This window comes from Nicotiana sylvestris, chromosome 9 (genome assembly GCF_000393655.2).
Source record: "Nicotiana sylvestris chromosome 9, ASM39365v2, whole genome shotgun sequence".
Lineage (NCBI taxonomy): Eukaryota > Viridiplantae > Streptophyta > Magnoliopsida > Solanales > Solanaceae > Nicotiana > Nicotiana sylvestris.
In genome coordinates, this window is record NC_091065.1 from 1,390,220 (window position 1) to 1,410,083 (window position 19,864).

General features: G+C 40.9%; 1 protein-coding gene across 1 annotated transcript in view; it reads right to left on the reverse strand.

Annotated features, from left to right (window-relative positions):
* The window catches only part of LOC138876943 (uncharacterized), a 61,236-nt gene extending 41,629 nt beyond the window's left edge, over positions 1-19,607 (reverse strand). Inside the window, exons 1-7 of the mRNA XM_070156209.1 lie at positions 19,427-19,607; positions 18,758-19,334; positions 18,025-18,352; positions 17,521-17,898; positions 17,270-17,448; positions 16,542-16,725; positions 16,092-16,214 (exon numbers count right to left, since the gene is read on the reverse strand). Coding sequence (XP_070012310.1) covers positions 16,092-16,214; positions 16,542-16,725; positions 17,270-17,448; positions 17,521-17,898; positions 18,025-18,352; positions 18,758-19,334; positions 19,427-19,607 — 1,950 coding nt within the window. The remainder of the gene's footprint in view (positions 1-16,091; positions 16,215-16,541; positions 16,726-17,269; positions 17,449-17,520; positions 17,899-18,024; positions 18,353-18,757; positions 19,335-19,426) is intronic.
* Between the last annotated feature and the right edge of the window lie 257 nt (positions 19,608-19,864).

Genomic DNA, 19,864 nt, shown 5'->3' on the forward strand with positions numbered 1-19,864 from the left:
TACAAACTTGATAACCACTAACAGACTCTAACAGACAACAGACTCTGGGAAAGAAAGAAAAATGCAGATTCAAACTATGAACACATTAAAGTTTTAAAAGTTGGTGCCCGTGAGGCATCGTTCGGCCTTGCCGCAGGCTTAAGCGCGAGATCCCTTTCAAGTTGCCCCAGTTCGTACATTGTCTGCTTGATGAAAATCATTACGGTTGACATGAAGGTAGTGCGAGTCATGTCTTCGCACATTCGGCATCTCCTAATGATAGCATGGGCAATAGTCCCAATCTTGTTCCTGGTTAGACCTTTTTCTATGAGCAGGCGCCTTATCTGATCCCTACAGCCCCCCAAAACCCAAGAATCCTGGAGATGCTGCCTTTGGAGCTGCCGTATTTCATCTTTCATTTGAGCCAGTAAATCGTAACAGTGTCCACTTTTGATTTCATAATCTTTAGCTTGTTTAGCTGCCTTGTCCTTTAGGGTGGTCATTTTCCCTTTTAGACTGACAATGGTCTTTTCATAATCTTTCCTTGCCTGCCATAGGTACTGTGTGCGCTCTTTCGTTCTCTTTGCCTATTGTACCTGGAGTTGTGCTATGGTACCCTCAGATTTCTTCAAATTATCCCGACACTCACCGATTTCCTTCTTTAGTTCGTAAATCAATCTTTCATCCGACCAACTCCTTTGCTGATTGTCAGCATCTATCCTCATTTGTCGGATCTGAGCCTTGATAGCCTCATTTGCTTGGGCTAACCTATTCTTCTCCCCTTCATCGGCAGCAACTTGCACCTTGTTCTCAAATTTCAGATCTTTGATCTGTTGTTTCAGCTTGCCTACTTCGGCCCGGTATTCGCCCTCTTTGGCCAACCAGTCCCACAGTTCTTGTGACGCCTCAACGAACTCTTGAATGTGAGGTTTTTTGGTTGGCCTTTCGTGCTCAAGTTCTCTCATGTACCAAGCAAGGTATCCTGGCACCACTTCGCCTTTGGCCTGATCCTGCATGCAAGTATCTGCTTTTAAATATTGGCATTCACTCCAGATCTGACAAACTCTTGCTTCAGGGAATTGTCCGTCAGGGATAATCTCAATTACTTGAGCACTAAGATCTTCTTCCTAAGGCACTGTTTGGCATCTCCCGAGTTGTCTCAAAACCCGATACAGCGCGTAAGGCTGAATGCTCTTGAGCCCCATCAATAGAAAGTGGGCCCTAGCTGCCTGCATATGGATGACCTCGTCCACAGGAAACCATCCTAGTGTCCACTGTATTTGGCTGGCGGTGAGGGTCCGAAAGAATAATGTCCATGATGTAACTCCCTCGGGTAGACTGGCCCCCTTGATTCTTGTGTAGAACTCTTCTATGCAAGTTTTCTTCGAGGAACCATAACTCAAGAGCTGGTAACGGTGGCAGAGATGCTCAGTCATCCATATTTGTAGCAATAAGTTACACCCCTCGAAGAAACTCCCTCTGGCTTTGCAGGCTGTGAGAGCTCTGAAGATATCAGATACTATCATAGGCGCAAGAGTGCTTTTGTCTTGAATGAGCAAAGTACTGACGACCCCAGCTATTTTCAGATCAATGTTTCCGTCTTTCCTTGGGAATACCAAAAGGCTCAAAAAGGTTATCATAAAAGCCACTCATCTATGCTCGTCCCACTTCTGACGGTTACCCTTGCTGCATAACTTGTTATTCGGGTTGTTGAATCCTCCAACATGACCGTATTTGTCGTATATGAAGCGCGGATTACAAAAACCTGCGGCCAAATCTGTGTTGTGGACCGTCCTAGGTATCTTTAACGAATCTAAGAACCGATGCACAGTGACCAATCTAAGAACCGATGCATTGTGTGTCGGGTCCCAGCAGGTGACCAAAGCTCTTATGATATCCTCCCGAGGCTGGATTTCCAATAAACCCGTAAGACCTTTTAGATATTTCTTGACTTCATCTTGCCCTTCACCACCTAAATCATCCCACCATAGCCGCAGCTTGAGAAGGATTTTAGTCATTATTGAAAAAGGTTCATTTTGAATCGTGCTCATCCTGCACATTTATTAAGGTGGCAAAGAAATAAAATTTATTTGACTCAATAAATTGACTATTTTTTTTTATTTTTCACAGATTAAAAGAAAGATCCGGCTCCGCACACGGCTTTTCAGCACTTCGGGGATGAAGATTTTAAAGTTGGGTGAGTCAGCCGGTCGAAAATCCAAAAAAATGACTAAAAGTGGCCGTTTATGCAAAGTCAGCCTTCCGGCGTCCCTTTCGAGAACATTCGACTATTCTTGCCAAAAACGGCATCACCCGACTTATTTACGTTGACAATTAAAATTTGACATTTTTTTTCTTTTTTTTTGTAGAAGGGGAGGTTGGACCCGATGAGAGTTGCCTACGTATCCCGCACCCTGTGAGAATCAAACCGACGTAGTTCGGGTAGATAAAACAAACTTCTTTTGAAAACAAGACTCTTTTCAATGGCAAATAAAACCCTTTTTTCATAAACACAACCCTTTTCTTTTCTTCGTTTTCTCAAAAATTCGACAGAGTTTCGACGCTATTCGGACATTGATGACTTTTCCAAAACAGGTGATTAACCCTCTTTAACCCTCACACTGCTGTTTCTCTTTCCTCAAAAGCTGGTCAGCAAGCAAGTCCGAAACAAATAAATGCACAAGTAGAAGCAAGTAAGATGCATCAGGATGGTCGTTTTCATTTTTGGTACACCTGTCCTAGACAGACCCAACCCATGTGTTGAGCCTCCAAAGTCAAATGCGTGTGATGCAAACAAACGTTCCTACTAGGGATCCGACATTATTCTAGGTTCATAACCTAGGTATTTGTTCTAGACTGTGTACCCGAGCGGACAACTCGAGTCGAGGAGGGGCTACGTACCGGGGACCCGCGGGATCGTCCGACTTTGTAACTTGTCTGGCCTCTTTCTTATTTCAGGTATTGACACTAACAGAATAGGGAGTCTCGACCAGCAAGCTCATCCCCGGAGGTAAGAAGAGAAGAGTTTCGGCATAGTTTATATACAATTCAGATAATATCAAAGCGGTAAAAGCAGCATTTAGCACCTTAGGCCCAAACATGTAAAAACCAGATAATAAACAAAGCCAAATATAACAATTCATCTAAGCTCGAATTCTTGAACCCTGAACCAGATATTCTGGGTCTTTTCCCCAGCAGAGTCGCCAGAGCTGTCACACCTCCTTTTTCACCCGCGCCACCGCCAAGGGGGCGCAGAAGGGAGTTTTTCCAATTAAAGGACAATCGAAACGGGATTTATTTATTTCTTTCAAAGTCGCCACTTAGGAGATTTATGGTGTCCCAAGTCACCGGTTGAATCCCGAATCAAGGAAAAGATTGACTCTGTATTACAGTCCGCGAACCAAAAATCTAAGTAAGGAATTCTGTTAACTCGGGAGAAGGTGTTAGGCATTCCCGAGTTTCGTGGTTCTAGCACGGTCGCTCAACTGTCATATTTGGCTTGTTTATCTGATTTTAATACATTTTGAACCTATCAATGCACCCATGGTTATTGACACATTTCAACTCTATTGAGATTTGGATTTGGGTCACATAAATGTACACCCGAGTTTAAGAAGATAACATTATTAAATACGCGCCTAAAGCGACTAGCGTGTCATTATTTTGGGTAGGGCTGTGAAATTTTGCTAAACTGCCCATCCCGAAGTCTAAGTAATTTTACCAACACGTATAGCGGGCCCTGCAACTTGTGTATTTTTGTTTGTCGAGGCTCGTCTCATTCATTATTTTTAAAAGGAATTTGCAACGTTGTGGAAATGCATCTCAAACCACGTCACAATCAATGTACCCGTGATTAGCAACACATTTTGACTTCGTTGAGATCTGGATTTGGGTCACATAAATGTGCACCCGAGTTTAGGGAGGTAACATTATTAAATACGTGCCTAGAGAGACTAACGCGTTGTTATTTTAGGGAAGGCCGTGAAATTCTCTAAACAGCCCATCCCGAAATCTAAGTGTTTTAACATATACATTTGATGAGGGCCCCGCAATTTTGCATTTTTATTCGGCGAGGCTCATCTTTTTATTTTAAGGCCGATCCTAGAGTGACTACGATTTTCTACCTTTATTGTCTCTACCGATAAAAGAGAGGTCCTAATTTATTTGTTGCTGGACCAAGGCAAACCACATAATAAATCTACGCCAAAGCCATCGGGCTCTAAGATAAACCCGATGAAGAGAGTGTTACTCTCAGGCCCTGACGGGTTATGCACTGATTTCAGCCTAGACCCAACTATACACGGCCATCAGAGATGGACCTGGGCTGCTTATTAAAAAACTGAAAACTATATTGAGTCCAAAAAAAACCTAACGCAACAATTCGAATTGAGCAATTATTCCTGAGTTGTCTAAAGTTCATTTACTTGATGCAAGTTAGTATGGATTGTTTTGATTGTAGCTTTCTACTCAGGCATGCAAGTAACTGAAGGTATTTATTTGAAGGTGTGGATCAAACTAAGAGAGGTTATTAACTAAAGCCAACTACTAGACTCAACGAACCAATTCCATGAATCTGAGTACTCACGAGTCCCAACGTTAATTCAACGATAACAATTCAGATGCGCACATTAGCTAAGTCCAGGACACTTATTCTCATGTATATGTTAAACAACGGATAGCCATATTGATTTCCAGCTCAAACCGTTTTTAGTTCTAAAAGTTTAAACTAAACAGAATCAAGCTAAATTATGCTACAGCTAATACCATTCCAAACAATAGTCCAAAAGTCCACTACAGTTCTAATTACACAGCCCAAGTTTTAACAGTAAAATACAAAACTAAACTACGCTAGGCAACCCAAAACAGTTACTGTCTATGTTAACCATAAATACAGCTAAAATCCAAATAAACAGGGATTTGATGAACACTTTTATATCATCAACTCCATTTCAAAGCTACATCATGGTGGATTCGAATGTGTACATGGATTGGGAAACAGGACAAGAAGAAGGAGAAGTCAGCAACAGTCAATACAGCAGCAATGGGATTCAGAACAGCTCCAAAACCAATTTTTAAAAAAATAGAATAACGCTCAACCCCAGCCCAGAATGAGTTTGTCAACCAACAACAATACAAACACCCAAAACAGAAAAAACTGAGCTCGGATAAGTTTAGAAGCAGAATCAATAGACTGCCAAATGAATTCAACAATCAAAGGGGCAGGAACTAATGCTTGGAATCTAAGTTCTGCCTAGCAATCAATGGAACAATATCTTTTCTTTTAAACTCTATCTTAGAATTGATTCAAGACTCGAAATTTATTCCTCTCAGATTCACTTTTCCTCTCTTCAGGTCCCTCTCCTCTCTCTAACATCCAGCCCCCTATTATGTCCAAACCTTCCTCTATTTATCTGCCCCCCAAAACAGACCCCTCCCCCTCTCAAGAGCACTTAAACTAATACCACCACCATCTTTTGCCCATGATATTCTCTTACAGCCCACTATCATATGTCTTGTGCCCAAAAGGTATAGGCAGCTTATAATATTCAATTACCCCCCATGCTATCAAGTTTTGTTCCCCACTAATACTAAACAATTGTATTAGTTTAATGGCATTTTAGTACCCTACTGCCAGCCCACATAAACTAACCAATTTCTGAACTTTTCAATCCTCAAAATACCCTCCTAAAGCCTCTGAAATTACTGTACTACCCAATCCCTTTAACTGGCAACAAACCTAAATAGTTATAACTAATTCAGCTAATCAATTAACTACCTAGCCACATGAACCGATACCTAACAAGCATATCAAAACCGAATCCAATACAGGACAATCATTGAGATTCAATTCAGCAAAATCAGTTAGAACTTGCGCTCAGATTAGTTCCAAATAGTATCCAAATAAAACTACTGATTCAAGGCAACCTGTATTGAACTACTAAAGTCAAACTGATTCACACATACACAGGGAATAAGCTAACCATATTGGGAACCAATCCTAATCAGCTTAGACAAAAATAAATGAGCAAGGAACCAAACAAATGATGAACAACAAAGAGCAAACTTGGCCAATTTGAACAAGTAGTAACCATCAAACAATTATAGGAGTAGTCGTGGTTTTATACAAAGCATTATGGACACTGAATAATTCGATGTAAACAACAATACAAAAAAGAGACAAAATACAGAACAAACATAAAGCATTCTATCCTAAAGAAAGGGGTAGAAAATGAACTTACTGAACGATACTAATAGAGAAGAGAAATAAGCAGAAACCTACCAGTTTAAACGAGGACCGAGTTCGAACCTCCGACCTTTGGATTTGGGGCCAAAACGGACCCCATCATGAACTCATCCTTGGATCCTTTGATTTGGACCAAAGCAGACTTTAATCGTGTGTTTTCAATGTGAAAACACACGATTAAAGTCCAATTTGGCCTACAGATCTTCGACTGTCCACTGAACCTCGAGCTTGAAAGAACTAGGGTTTGGGGTCAAACTTCAATCTAAGATTCGAGAAAATCCAACGAGATTCGAGGGAATCTATTAATGGTTTAGGGACGAGGGAAGTCAGGTGGACGTTGGGTGTTGATTTGGGGGCGATTGGGTGAACTAAGGTTTTGGTCCGATTCTTCAGATGAAGATTTGAGACGTTTGGTAATGATTCGCGGAGAAGGGTTGTGGATACATAGAGGGGAGGGTCTGGGGGTTCAGGGGTGTGTTTTTGGTGGTCACCGGCATCGTTGCCGCCAGGTTTACGGCGAAGGGGAGGGGTGGAGGCTGCTAGGGTTTGGGGAGGGATCGTCTCTGAGCTTGGAGACGATACAGAGAAAGGGGGGTTCGTTTGAAGGGGCGGGGTAAGGAATTAAGGCTATATATACGGGGGGGGGTATTTTAATCTCGGCCGTTAGATCAATTAAGATCAACGACCAGGATCAAGGAGGTTAAACCATACGGCGTCGTTTGGTTTAAGTAGGGGGTCGGTCTGAACCGGATAATGGGTCGGTCCAAGGGATAGGTAAGGAGATTGAATCTCGGCCGTTGGATCGATTTAATCCAAAGGCCTTGATTAAAAGTGACTAAACGATGTCGTTTTTAAGACGCCTCTGGCCAGGCCAGACTGGACCTGGTGCACGGGTGATTTGGGCCTGATTTCTTGCACATGAAACCGGCCCAAATTTCACTCTTTTCTTCTTTTCTTTTATTTTTCTTTTAATTCCTTTTCAACTAAAAATCTTAATTAAATTATTGACAATTAACTAAAATATTAACTCCTAACACTAGCTACCATACTGAATTAAACATCAAATAAAGATAAAATTACACCATTCGGACATTAAGTGCTAAAAATGCAAAACATATATTTTTGTGATTTTCTATTTTTGTAAAACAAACCTTGCTTACTTAAATCCTAAATTGTAAAATTAAATCCTAATTTGCAAAATCAAATCCTAAATGCACATGCAACACATATATATATTTTTTGTATTTTTTAGTAGTAAAAATAGAATAAAACGTAGACAGACAAATACAAATAAATCACAAACAACACACAACTATTTTATTGAATTTTTGTGGGAGTAGTTCTTGTAGGGCAAAAATCACGTGCTCACAATCTGAGCAAGGCCAATGTGGTAGCGGATGCTTTGAGTCGTCGGGCGGAGATTTTAGGGAGTTTGGCTTATCTACCAATAGCGGAGAGGCCCATGGTGATGGATGTTTAGGCCTTAGCCAGCCAGTTTATGAAATTGGATCTTTCGGAGCCCAGTCGGGTTCTAGCTTGTGTGATTTCTCGGTCTTCTTTGTTTGATCGTATCAGAGAGCGTCAATATGATGACCTCATTTGTTCGTCCTCAAGGACAAGGTTTTGCATGGTGATGCCAGAGATGTGACCATTTGTGATAACGGGGTATTAAGGATGCAGGGTTGGGTATGTGTACCCATTATTGATGGGCTTCGGAAGTTGATTCTAGAGGAGGCCTATAGTTCGCGATATTCCATCCATGTGGGTGGCGCGAAGATGTACCAGGATTTGAGACAGCACTAGTAGTGGAGGCGGATGAAGAAGGATATAGTTGGATTTGTAGCTCAATGTCTCAATTGTCAGCATGTAAAGTATGAGCACTAGAGACCGGGTGGTTTGCTTCAGCAGATAGAGATTTCAGAGTGGAAGTGGGAGTGGATCACCATGGACTCCCACGGACTTTGAGAAAGTTCAATACCATTTTGGTGATTGTGGATCGGCTGTCCAAGTCCGCGTATTTTCATTCCTGTGTGTACTACCTATTCTTTGGAGCGGTTGGTGGAGATTTATATCCGGGAGATTGTTCGTCTGCATCGTATTCCATTTTCCATCATTTCAGATAGAGGTACTCAATTTACATCACGGTTCTAGAGGGCCGTACAATATGAGTTGTGTACTCGGGTAAAGTTGAGCACAACATTTCACCCCAGACAGATGGACAGTCCGAATGCACTATTCAGATTCTTGAGGATATGCTCTCTATGTGTGTGTGTGATAGAGTTTGGAGGTTCTTGGGATCAGTTTTTGCCACTGGTGGAATTTTCCTACAACAACAGTTATCAGTCCAGCATTCAGATGGCACCGTATGGGGCTTTGTATGGTAGGCGGTGTAGATCCCCAGTGGGTTGGTTTGAGCCAGGAGAGGCTAGATTATTGGGCACAAACTTGGTTCAGTACGCTTTGGAGAAGGTTAAGGTGATTCAGGATAGACTTTGCATCGCTCAGTCCAGACAGAAGAGTTATGCAGACCGAAAGGTTCGTGATATTTCCTATATGGTTTGAGAGTGGGTCTTGCTTCAGGTTTCTCCTATGAAGGGCGTTATGAGATTTGGGAAAAAGGGTAAATTAAGTCCGAGGTTTATTGGTCCTTTTGAGGTATTGCGACATTTTGGGGAGGTTGCTTATGATCTTGCCTTACCTCCCAGCTTGGTCATTCATATTTCATGTTTCGATACTCCGAAAGTATCATGGGGATCCGTCACACGTGTTGAATTTCAATTCAGTCTAGTTGGACAAGGATCTATCTTATGTTGTGGAGCCGGTGGCGATATTGGATAGGCAGGTTCGAAAGCTAAGGCCAAAGAACATTGCATCAGTGAAGGTTCAGTGGCGGGGTCAGCCGATCGAGGAGGAGACTTGGGAGACCGAGCAGGATATGTGCAGCCGTTAACCTCATCTTTTTACCACTTCAGGTATGTCTCTATGCTCGTTCGAGGACAAACGAATATTTTAAGAGGGGGGGGATGTAACGATCCAGCCGGTCGTTTGAAGAATTAACGCTCTGATCCATTATTAACTATTTTCCCCGTATTTGTTTCTGCTATTGTGAGTTGCTGGGAAGATTCATTTTGAGTTTCGGAGTGTTTTGGGACACTTAGTCCCTAAATGAGAGCTTAAGCTTTAGAATTTGGATCGTACTCGGAGTAGTGTGAAGACGACCTTGAAATGGAATTTCATCAATTCCGTTAGCTCCATTGAGTGATTTCGGTCTTAGGGGTGTGTTCGGATTGTGTTTTGGAGGTATTTAAGTTTGAAATGCCGAAAGTTGACTTTTTGAAGTTTTCGGATCGATAGTGAGATTTTGATATCGGGGTCGGAATCCATTTCGGAAAGTTGGAATAGCTCCGTAGTATTGAATGTGACTTATGTGCAAAATATGGGGTCAATCAGACATGGTTTGGTTGGTTTCGGCATCGGTGGTAGAATTCTTGAGATTTCAAGTTCATTAGGCTTGGATTGGAGGGTGAATCGTGGTTTTAGCATTGTTTGATGTGATCCGAGGTTGGATTAAGTTCGTATGATGTTTTAGGATTGGTTGGTATGTTTGGTTGAGGTCCCGAGGGCTTCGGGTGAGTTTCGGATGCTTAACAAAAGTTGAATTTGGACTTAGGCTATTCTGAAGTTTGCTGCTTCTGGTATTTTTGCACCTGTGGTGAGGAGCCCGCAGGTGCGGCGCCGCAGAAGCGGCTTGATGATCGCAATTGCGACCAAGTGACTGCAGATGCGGCCCCAGCCCATTAAGTGAATTTTGCACCTGTGATGCCTTTTTCGGCAGGTGCGGGACCGCAGGTATGGCCCCATGAACCACAGATGCGGTAATTGCTGGGCAGATATAGAAATTTCGAGGGTTTGAAGTTCATAACATCAAATTTTATTTTTAGGTGGGGAGAAGGCGATTTTGAGGGGGTTTTGAAGAGGAAATCAGTGGGTAACGATTCCTAACCATATTTCATTTATATTTCATCAATCTATTGTTGTTTTACGCATTTAATCTAAGAAATTGAGTGGAAGAATGGGGATTTGGAGAAAACGTTTCCCAACCGAGTTTTTGGGTTTTGATTGGGTTTTAGTTGTCAGAATTGAGTGATTCTTGGACGAGTGATCTTGTGAGTGAATGCGTGTTCATAATCCGTAATTTTTACCCGATTCCGAGATGTGGGCCCGGGGAGGATTTTTGGGCATTTTTCTATTTTCTTACCTTAGCTTCGATTCCTTTAGCTAAACTCGTTATTTGTAGTTATATTTACATTATGAAATTTATTTGATTAGATTTGGGCCACTCATAGTTGGATACTCGTGGCAAGAGCGTGATTTCGGATTGATTTTGAGCTGGTTCGAGGTAAGTGGCTTGCCTAACCTTGTGTGGGGAACTCCCCTTAGGATTTTGGTATTGTTGTTATATGAGTTCTTGTACATGAGGTGACGAGTGCGTATACATACTAGTTATTGAAAAACCTCATTTTCATTAAGTAGATATCTATGTTTTCTTGTAATTGAGCAATACTTGTACTTGAAACCTCTTGTTTAATTTAGAAAAAGCATGCTTATGTGATCTAATTGTCTTACATGCTTTAACCGCTTACTTACATTCTGTGCAACATGTTTAGAGTAGAATTTCTGTTTATTCTCGAATAGAACTATAGATTCTTTCTTGAGACTGTTGTATGTTTACTCTGGGACTACGGGATGATATTCTGGGAGATCCCCCGGCATTGTTTGCTTTGGGACTACAGATCGGTATTCCAGGAGATCCCCTTGCACGTTTACATTGGGACTACGGGAGGACACCCGGGAGATTCCCATGTACTATATATTTACTTTGGGACTACGGATTGGTATACGGGAGATTCCCCTGCATATTTATGATTTAGACTACATGATGATATCCTGGAGATCCTCTGCACATTTACGTTTTGGACTATGGGACGATATCCTAGGAGATCCCCTGTTGCTATCTCTGTGTACTGAGTTATATTCTTTCTATGATTTCATTCTTTATCGACTGTTAGTACTTTAATTATACTATCACATTTCATATTGTTTTACCTTATTATATATACATATATATAGGTGTGTGTGTGTGTGTGTATATATATATATATATATATATATATATATACCTTCCTCGTCACTACTCGACCGAGGTTAGGCTTGGCACTTACTAGGTACCATTGTGGTGTACTCATGCCCTTTCCTGCACATGTTTTTCGTGTGCAGATCCAGGTTCTTCTGCTCAGCTATTCTTCCAGTGAGGCGGGCGATATCAGAAACTTCGAGGTATATCTGCCGCGTCCGCAAATCCAGAAAGTCCTTCTCTATTCTCCCCTCTAGCTTTAGACTTCATGTATTTACTTTGGATTAGACATTCTAGAGTTAGAACACTATATAGTTTCTCTACAACTTGTGATTTCATGAGATTCCGGGTTTTGGGAGTTTGATTCAGTATTGAGAGTATCTATTGTATATGCCGAGCGGCATTTTTTAGACTCTTTTATTATTTTTTATCCGTAACTTGCCAGTTTCGTATTTCATTTTCTTTTTCTGCAATTTGTTAGTCTTACCTAGTCGTAGAAACTAGGTGATGTCATGACAGTTCACGGAGGGAGAACTTGGGTCGTGACAGTCGATTCTCTTGACAATTCCTCTAACATACGCCTGTTGTGACAACACGTAATGGCAGATCGAAGTAGGGAAGAATCCATATGATATTCTTGAGAAAGATTGTACGAGGCTTCCTTAGAATTGCAAATTTCGTTGCTATTACATTACATAGTATCGTATGAATTTTGTGGCTTTCATCCAATAGCTTAGCAAACATAATCACCTCACTTTCTTACTGATATGGGAAGATCCGCATGTTGGGTCTTAAGAGCATCTCACTTCATAAGAGCTTTTTGTAATCCATTGCATTTTAAACATATCATTCCCCTTTAATGACTTGGTGTCTTTATCAAAGAGAGTGGCCCCACTTAGGATGACTAATCTTTGTCCTTAAGGCCCCTACATGCCACATATTTTAATGACTAAGAGTAGTCTTGGGCTGCCACGTTAAAAAGAATGATTAAACTTATCCAAATAAATAAATTAATTAGTAAATCTACCACTAAAGTCATTAATTACCCAATTATCAATATAATTAAGAAGTATCTCAAATTACTTAAAATACTACTCACTTTTATCATACCTTATACGCCTTACTATCATGGTCATGTGGTATCTTGTATGGTACTAGTCCATAAATACCGGGTATTATAGTTCGGACCGTATTTTATCCCAATATGACAAACTTCGATGAAACTTGCTTTCTTTGATTCGCTTACCCTCTCACCTTCATTAATTTACTTATCACTTATTTGAAATAGAGTAATACTTAATAACCCCAAAATAATCTCATTCACGAATTTACGTCGATTAACTTATGACGAAACTTTAACGTACGAAAATGCGGAATGTAACATGTAAAATGTGAATAAGATAGCAATGAAGTAGATGTACCGACAAGTACAACAAGATTGACTACATAGAACTAAGCAAATATTGCAATACGGGGGAGGACTTTTCTTGTTCTGTGAGAATAAAATACTCACATAAGAGAAGACATTTAGTTTGTGGGAGTTGTCACGACCCAATTCTGTATCAGGCCGTGATGGCGTCCAACATTGTTACTAGACAAGCCCACAACGAATAGCTTGATAACATTTCCATTTTTAACTAATTTTCCATGTAATGATTTTCCTTAACTTAAAAGATTTGACAAGAGACCGATTTAGATTAATATGTGAAACCAGTAGAAATGTTTATAACCATAAGGACAAAACCCAAAAGTCATAAGTCTACTAATACATGCCAGGATCTAGTGTCACAAGTATATGGGCAACGCACGAGTTATTTTTGTCTTTTCAGTTTCATTTTAGCAGTAACTGTGTACAAAAAACATGGGCCCATCAAACTTTGAATTGTACATGTACTACATATTAATGATAGAAGTGGGTTCCACCCAAACCTTTTTCAAATAATCATTTTTACATGTGCAACCTATTAATTGAACTGTAATTTTATTTTAGAATCTCAATCAGTATTTAAATAAATCAATCGTATAATTGACGTTAGGATTAATTTATAATGCATGCAGTAAGTAATACTTCAAAGATGTATACAAAATTGTTTCAATTTTAAAACACTTTTTAACACGTGTTGCTCAATCCACTCAAGCTTTATGATGAATTTCAACCGTAAATCATAAAGCTTAAACCTTAAAGAAGGAGATATTTAGAAAACAAAAATATGTTCTTCAAGATTTTTTGGTTTACCTTTTATTCTTTTTCTTAAAATGATCAATATTATATGTTGTTTGTATTTTATCAATCTTGGAATTTTTAGATCGCTGGATTGGTATATTTATTTTGTGTCAAACAAAATATTTTTACATTTTTGTTCTACATTAGATTACAAAAGAATGTCTATCCTACTATCCGAAAAGGAATAGATAGAAACCAAAATAAAAGAGAGATTGCATGTTGCTGAACGGCTCGGAAGGGCAACACACCGTGGAATCTCAAACCCAGATCAAGAATGTGCACCGGATAGATATTCAGATTTACCTGCCTTAGATCTAGCACAGTTAAGTGTAGAAGTATAACGTGAGTACATAAAACAATATGTACCTGGTAAGTATCCAGTCTAACCTCGAAGAAGTAGTGACGAGGGGTCGACTTGACACTTACTGAGGCTAATGATAATAATTCAAAATTATAAATAAGCATGAATTACAATAAATGTACTAAAATTCAATAACAAGAGATGATAAATATCTTTTTCTTAATTATTATTCCCAAGAGTTAACATGCGCAAATAGTGCCGAGGTCGTACGGTACGAACCAACATAATAATATTTAAATGTACACTATCGAGGGTCGAACAATGCGAACCATAGATGCATCTATTTAATCTGCCGAGACGCTCGACCCACTCCACAATAGAAAACACTTAAAGAATACATGTTTTTCAATAACAGTCAAGTGTCATATTCATAACCTCAAATGAGTGAAGACTTATACTTTTGAAATTCTTGTACAATTTATGGGATTGTGATTTAAGCAATCTAATTTCATAACTAAAGGCTCAATTATTTCAAGTATAACATGGTAGGGGTCCTAGACTATCCGGACTTAGCATGAATAGTACCTACGCACAGGTTCTCGTCACTTCGTACGTGTGTAGCCCACACAAATAGTCACATATATTAATTAATTCGCCTATGGGAAAATTTCTCTCTTACAAGGTTAGAAAGGAGACTTACCTCATCTCAAAGCCCACTCCCTGATTCAAGAACATGATCAAACCTCCAAATTTGGTATCAAACGACTCGAAACTAGTCAAACACCCTCGGCCCAAAATTCAAGGTTCCTAAAATTCACCCTCGGCCCCATGTGCCCCGATTCCAGAATTTTTCGAAGAAAGTTATTACCCATAACCTTAGGAACATAAATATATGATTTTTATCAAATTCCATAACCATTTTCGTGGTCAAATCTCAATTTTAACCAATACTAAGGTTTTCATCTAACCTCTTGATTTTACCAATTTTCACATGTTAATCTACCCATAATCTATGTATTTAACTCATATTGTATAGAAATTACTTACCTCAAAGTGCTAGATGAAAACTCCTTTCCAAAAGCCCCAAAAATCGACCAAGAGATGAAGTGAAATAAAATAAATGGCCTAAGTCCCGCATTAAATGAGCTGGGCACAAGCTTCCAATGTCACATTTTGGACACCAGGTTCGCAAATGCGAGGCCTGGCTCCAGCTGCTAAGGTTGCAAATGCAATGGAAGAGTCGCAAATGCGATCACTGCTGAGTTTGCAAATACAGCTAAGGTATCGCAGATGCAAAAAATTCCCATGGTGGCTTCTGCGCAATTGCGAAGATCATCTCATAAATGCAAAGTACGCATTTGCAAACTATTTCTCGCATTTGCGAGACCTGGAATTGGTGCCAAGAAATACCAGAAATTTGGTGTGTTTTTCATCCCTTTCGTACGTCCAAAACTAACTCGAGACCTCGAGGATCCACACCAAACACCCAAACCTATCTAAAAACATCATACAAACTTGCTCGCACGATCGGAACACTGAAATAACATCAAAAACCACGAATCATACGCCAAAACGCATGAATTAACTCATGAACTCAAAACATCTAAAAAGACTCCCACTCGTCTGATTCCTATCAAATCAACTCGGAATGACACCAAATTTTGCGTGCAAGTCTTACATGACATTACGGGACTACTCTCGATCTCGAAATACTATTTGGACCTCGATATCACCAAAGCCTGTTCCAAACCAAGTTTTAAATTTTTTTTAAGAACCAACTTTTGATATTAGGCGCCGAAATGCTCCTCGATCATCCAAAACCCGAACCGAGCATAAGCCCAAGTCCGAAATCTTCATACAAACCTATTGGAACCGTCAAATCTCAATTCCAAGGTCGTTTACTCAAAATGTTGACCGAAGTCAAACTTAGCCTTTTAAGGCCAACTTAAGGAACCAATTGTTCCGATTTCAACCTAAACCCTTCCAAGTCCCAAACCAACCATCCATTCAAGCCATAAAATAGTAAAAGCACATAAGGGGAGTCTTATTTAGCAGAATGAGGTTCTAGAAAGCAAAATGACCGGCCGGGTCGTTACATTCTCCACCTCTTAAACAATCCTTCGTCCTCGAATGGGTTTAGAAACATACATATAGTGCTGAATAAGTGTGGATATTTGCTACGCATGTCCTCCTCGGACTCCTAGGTCACCTCCTCAACTGGTTGGCCCCTCCACTGAACCTTTACCGCGAAAATCCTCTTAGATCTCAACTGACGGTCCTGTCTGGCAACAATGGCAACTGGCTCCTCCTCATAACCCAAGAACTCATCAAGCTAAATAGTGCTAAATTCTAACACATGGGATAAAATGGGATGATACTTCCCGAGCATTGACACGTGGAAATTAGATGAACTCTTAATAGACTGGGAGGCAAAGCAAGATCATAAGAAACCTCTCCAACTCGCCTCAAAACCTCAAATGGGCCTATAAACCTTGGGATCAACTTACCTTCTCTTCCCAAACCTTATGATCCCCTTCATCGGCGATACCTTTAAGAGAACCTTCTCACCTACCATGAATGACAAGTCACGTGCCTTCCGATCTCCGTAGCTCTTATACTGGGAATGTGCTATGTGAAGTCGCTCCTAGATCAACTTCACCTTTTCTAAGGAATCCTTCACCAAATCAGTACCATACAACCTAGCATTTCCGGGCTCAAACCATCCAATGGGAGAACGACATCGCCAATGATATAAAGCCTCGAACAGATCCATCTCGATGCTAGACTGGTAACTTCTGCTGTAAGAAAACTTGGCCAAAGGCAAGAACTGATACCACTGTCCTCTAAAATCAATCACACATGTTCTGAGCATGTCAACCAAGATCTGAATTGTCCACTCTGACTGACCGTCGATCTGTGGATGAAACGCAGTACTGAGATCTATACAGGTCCCCAACTCACTCTGTACGGCTCTCTAAAAATGCAAAGTGAATTGAGAGCCTCTATCTGATATGATGGAAACAGGCATACCGTGCAATCGAACTATCTCCCAAATATAAATATGGGCCAACCTCTCTGAAGTATAAGTAGTTGCAACTGGAATGAAGTGTGCCGACTTGGTCAACCTATCTATAATGACCCAAACCGCATCAAACTTCAGTAAAGTCCACGACAACCTAACTATAAAGTCCATAGTAATGCGCTCCCACTTCCACTCAGGTATAGATCTACTGGAGTAGTCCTCTTGGCCTCTGGTGCTCATACTTAACTTGTTGGAAATTTAGGCACCTAGCTACGTACTCAACTATGTCTGCCTTCATCCGCCGCCACTAATAATGTTGTCTTAGGTCACGATACTTTTTTGTAGCACCTAGATGGATGGAATACCGAGAACTGTGTGCCTCTTCTAGAATCTTCTCCCTCAAGCCATCAATGTTGGGAACACATAGACGACCCTGGAGTCGCAGAACACCATCCTCGCCAATAGAAACCTCCTTGGAACCACCCTGTAGTACCGTCTCTTTAAGAACTACCAAGTGTTGATCATTAAACTGTCGAGCCTTGATCTGCTCCAATAGTGAATATTAGGCAACAATACATGCAAGAACTTAGATAGGCTCTGAAATATCCAACCTCACAAGTCTGTTAGCCAAAGACTGAATGTCCAAAGCTAGTGGCCTCTCCTCTGCTGAAATGAATGCCAAACTACCCATACTCTTTGCCTTCCTGATCAAGGCATCCGCGACTACATTCACCTTGCCCGGGTGATAAAGAATGATGATGTCATAATCCTTTAGTAACTCAAGCCATCTACGATGCCTCAAATTGAGATCCCTTTGCTTGAACAAATGCTGCAAAGTGCGATAATCGATGTAAACCTCACAAGACACCCCATATAAATAATGTCTCCAAATCTTAAGAGCATAAAAAATCGCGGCCAACTCCAAATCGTGCACTGGATAATTCTTCTCATGGGGCTTTAGCTGATGTGAAGCATATGCAACAACTTGCCCCTCCTACATCAATACACAACCCAAGCTAACGCGTGAAGCGTCGCAATAAACTGTATACATCCTCGAACCGGAAGGCAACACTAGAATTGGTGTTGTGGTCAAAGCTTTCTTGAGCTTCTGAAAGCTCACCTCACAATCCTCGGACCAACGAAACGGAGCACCCTTCTGGTTCAATCTGGTCAAAGGTGCTGCAATGGATGAAAAACCCTCCACAAACCGGCGATAATAACCTGCTAACCCAAGAAAACTCCTGATCTCAGTTGCCGAAGTGGGACAGAGCCAAATTTGAACTGCCTCAATCTTCTTAGGATCCACCTTAATACCCTTGTATGATACTACATGCCCTAAGAATGCCACAAAATACAACCAAAACTCACACTTGGAGAACTTAGCAAATAGCTTCTGTTCCCTCAAGGTCTGAAGTACCACTCTAAAATGATGCCTGTGCTCTTCCATGCTACGTGAGTAAATCAAGATGTCATCAATGAAGACAATAACATAGGAACCAATATAAGGCCAGAACACCCTTTATCAAATCCATAAATGTCGTTGGGGCATTAGTCAAGCCGAAAGACATCACTAGGAACTCATAATGGCCATATCTAGTATGGAAGGCTGTCTTCAGAACATTTGAGTCCTGAATCTTCAATTGATGGTACCCCGATCTTAAGTCAATCTTGGAAAACACCCTAGCACCCTGCAATTGGTCAAAAAAATCATCAATACGCGGCAATGGGTACTTGTTCTTTATGGTGACTTTGTTCAATTGGAGGTAATCAATGCACATCTACATAGTCCCATCCTTCTTCTTCACAAAAAGTATATTAGTGCACCCTAAGATGACATACTCGGCCTGACGAACCCCTTTGCTAGCAACTCCTCAAGTTGTTCCTTCAACTCTTTCAATTCTTTTGGAGCCATATGGTACAGTGGGATAGATGTAGGCTGAGTGACTGGATCCAAGTCGATATAGAAATCAATATCATGATCTGGTGGCATGCCTAGAAGGTTAGAAGAAAACACATCGGCGAACTCCCGAACTACTGGCACTGAATCAATCGTCACAGACTCTACGGTATTATCCCGAACATAGGCTAGATAAGCCAAATAACCCTTCTTGACCATATACCGAGCCTTCAGAAAAGAGATAATCCGACTAGATGTACTGATAGACGAACCTTTCCACTCCAATCTAGGCAACTCTAGCATCGCTAATGTAATAATCTTGGCATGGCAATCAAGGATGGTGTGATATGGGGATAACCAATCCATGCCCAGGATGACCTCAAAATTGGTCATATCAAGTAACAGAAGGTCCGCTCTAGTCTCATATCCACAGAATGTAACCACATAGGGCCAAGAAATCCTATCCACAATAATAGAATTGCCCACAAGAGTGGACAACATAAACAAGAGTACCAAAGACTCGCGAGGAATATCTAGAAATGAGAAAACAGGGATGACACATATGAATAGGTAGATCCTGGATCAAATAATATTGAAGCATCCCTACCACATACAGATATAATACCTATGATCACGGCATCTAAGGCCACTGCATTTGGTATAGCCGGAAAAGCATAAAATCTGGTTGTAGTGCCACCTAGCTGGCCTCCGCTTACTTGACCTCCACCTCTGAGATGACCTTTACCCGCTTGCTCTCTGTCTCTGAGCGGCCGGGCAGCTGGTGCGGTTGTTGGAGCTGTAATCATGGGCTGCTAACCCTGCTGCACTACCTTGCCCTGAAGCCTGGGGCAATATCTGCGTACATTACTAAGATCCCCGCACTCAAAACAACCTCTTGACGCGGTGACCTGCTGCCCGACGTCTGGCCTTGATGGATTGAATACTCACCGGAAGAACTCTAAATAGCTGGTGGGCGATATGAACTCTCTGGCATGGCACTGAAGTAAGCATTGGAAGAATCTTGATGACTGGAATACCCGTTGGAAGAACCCTGTATAGCTGG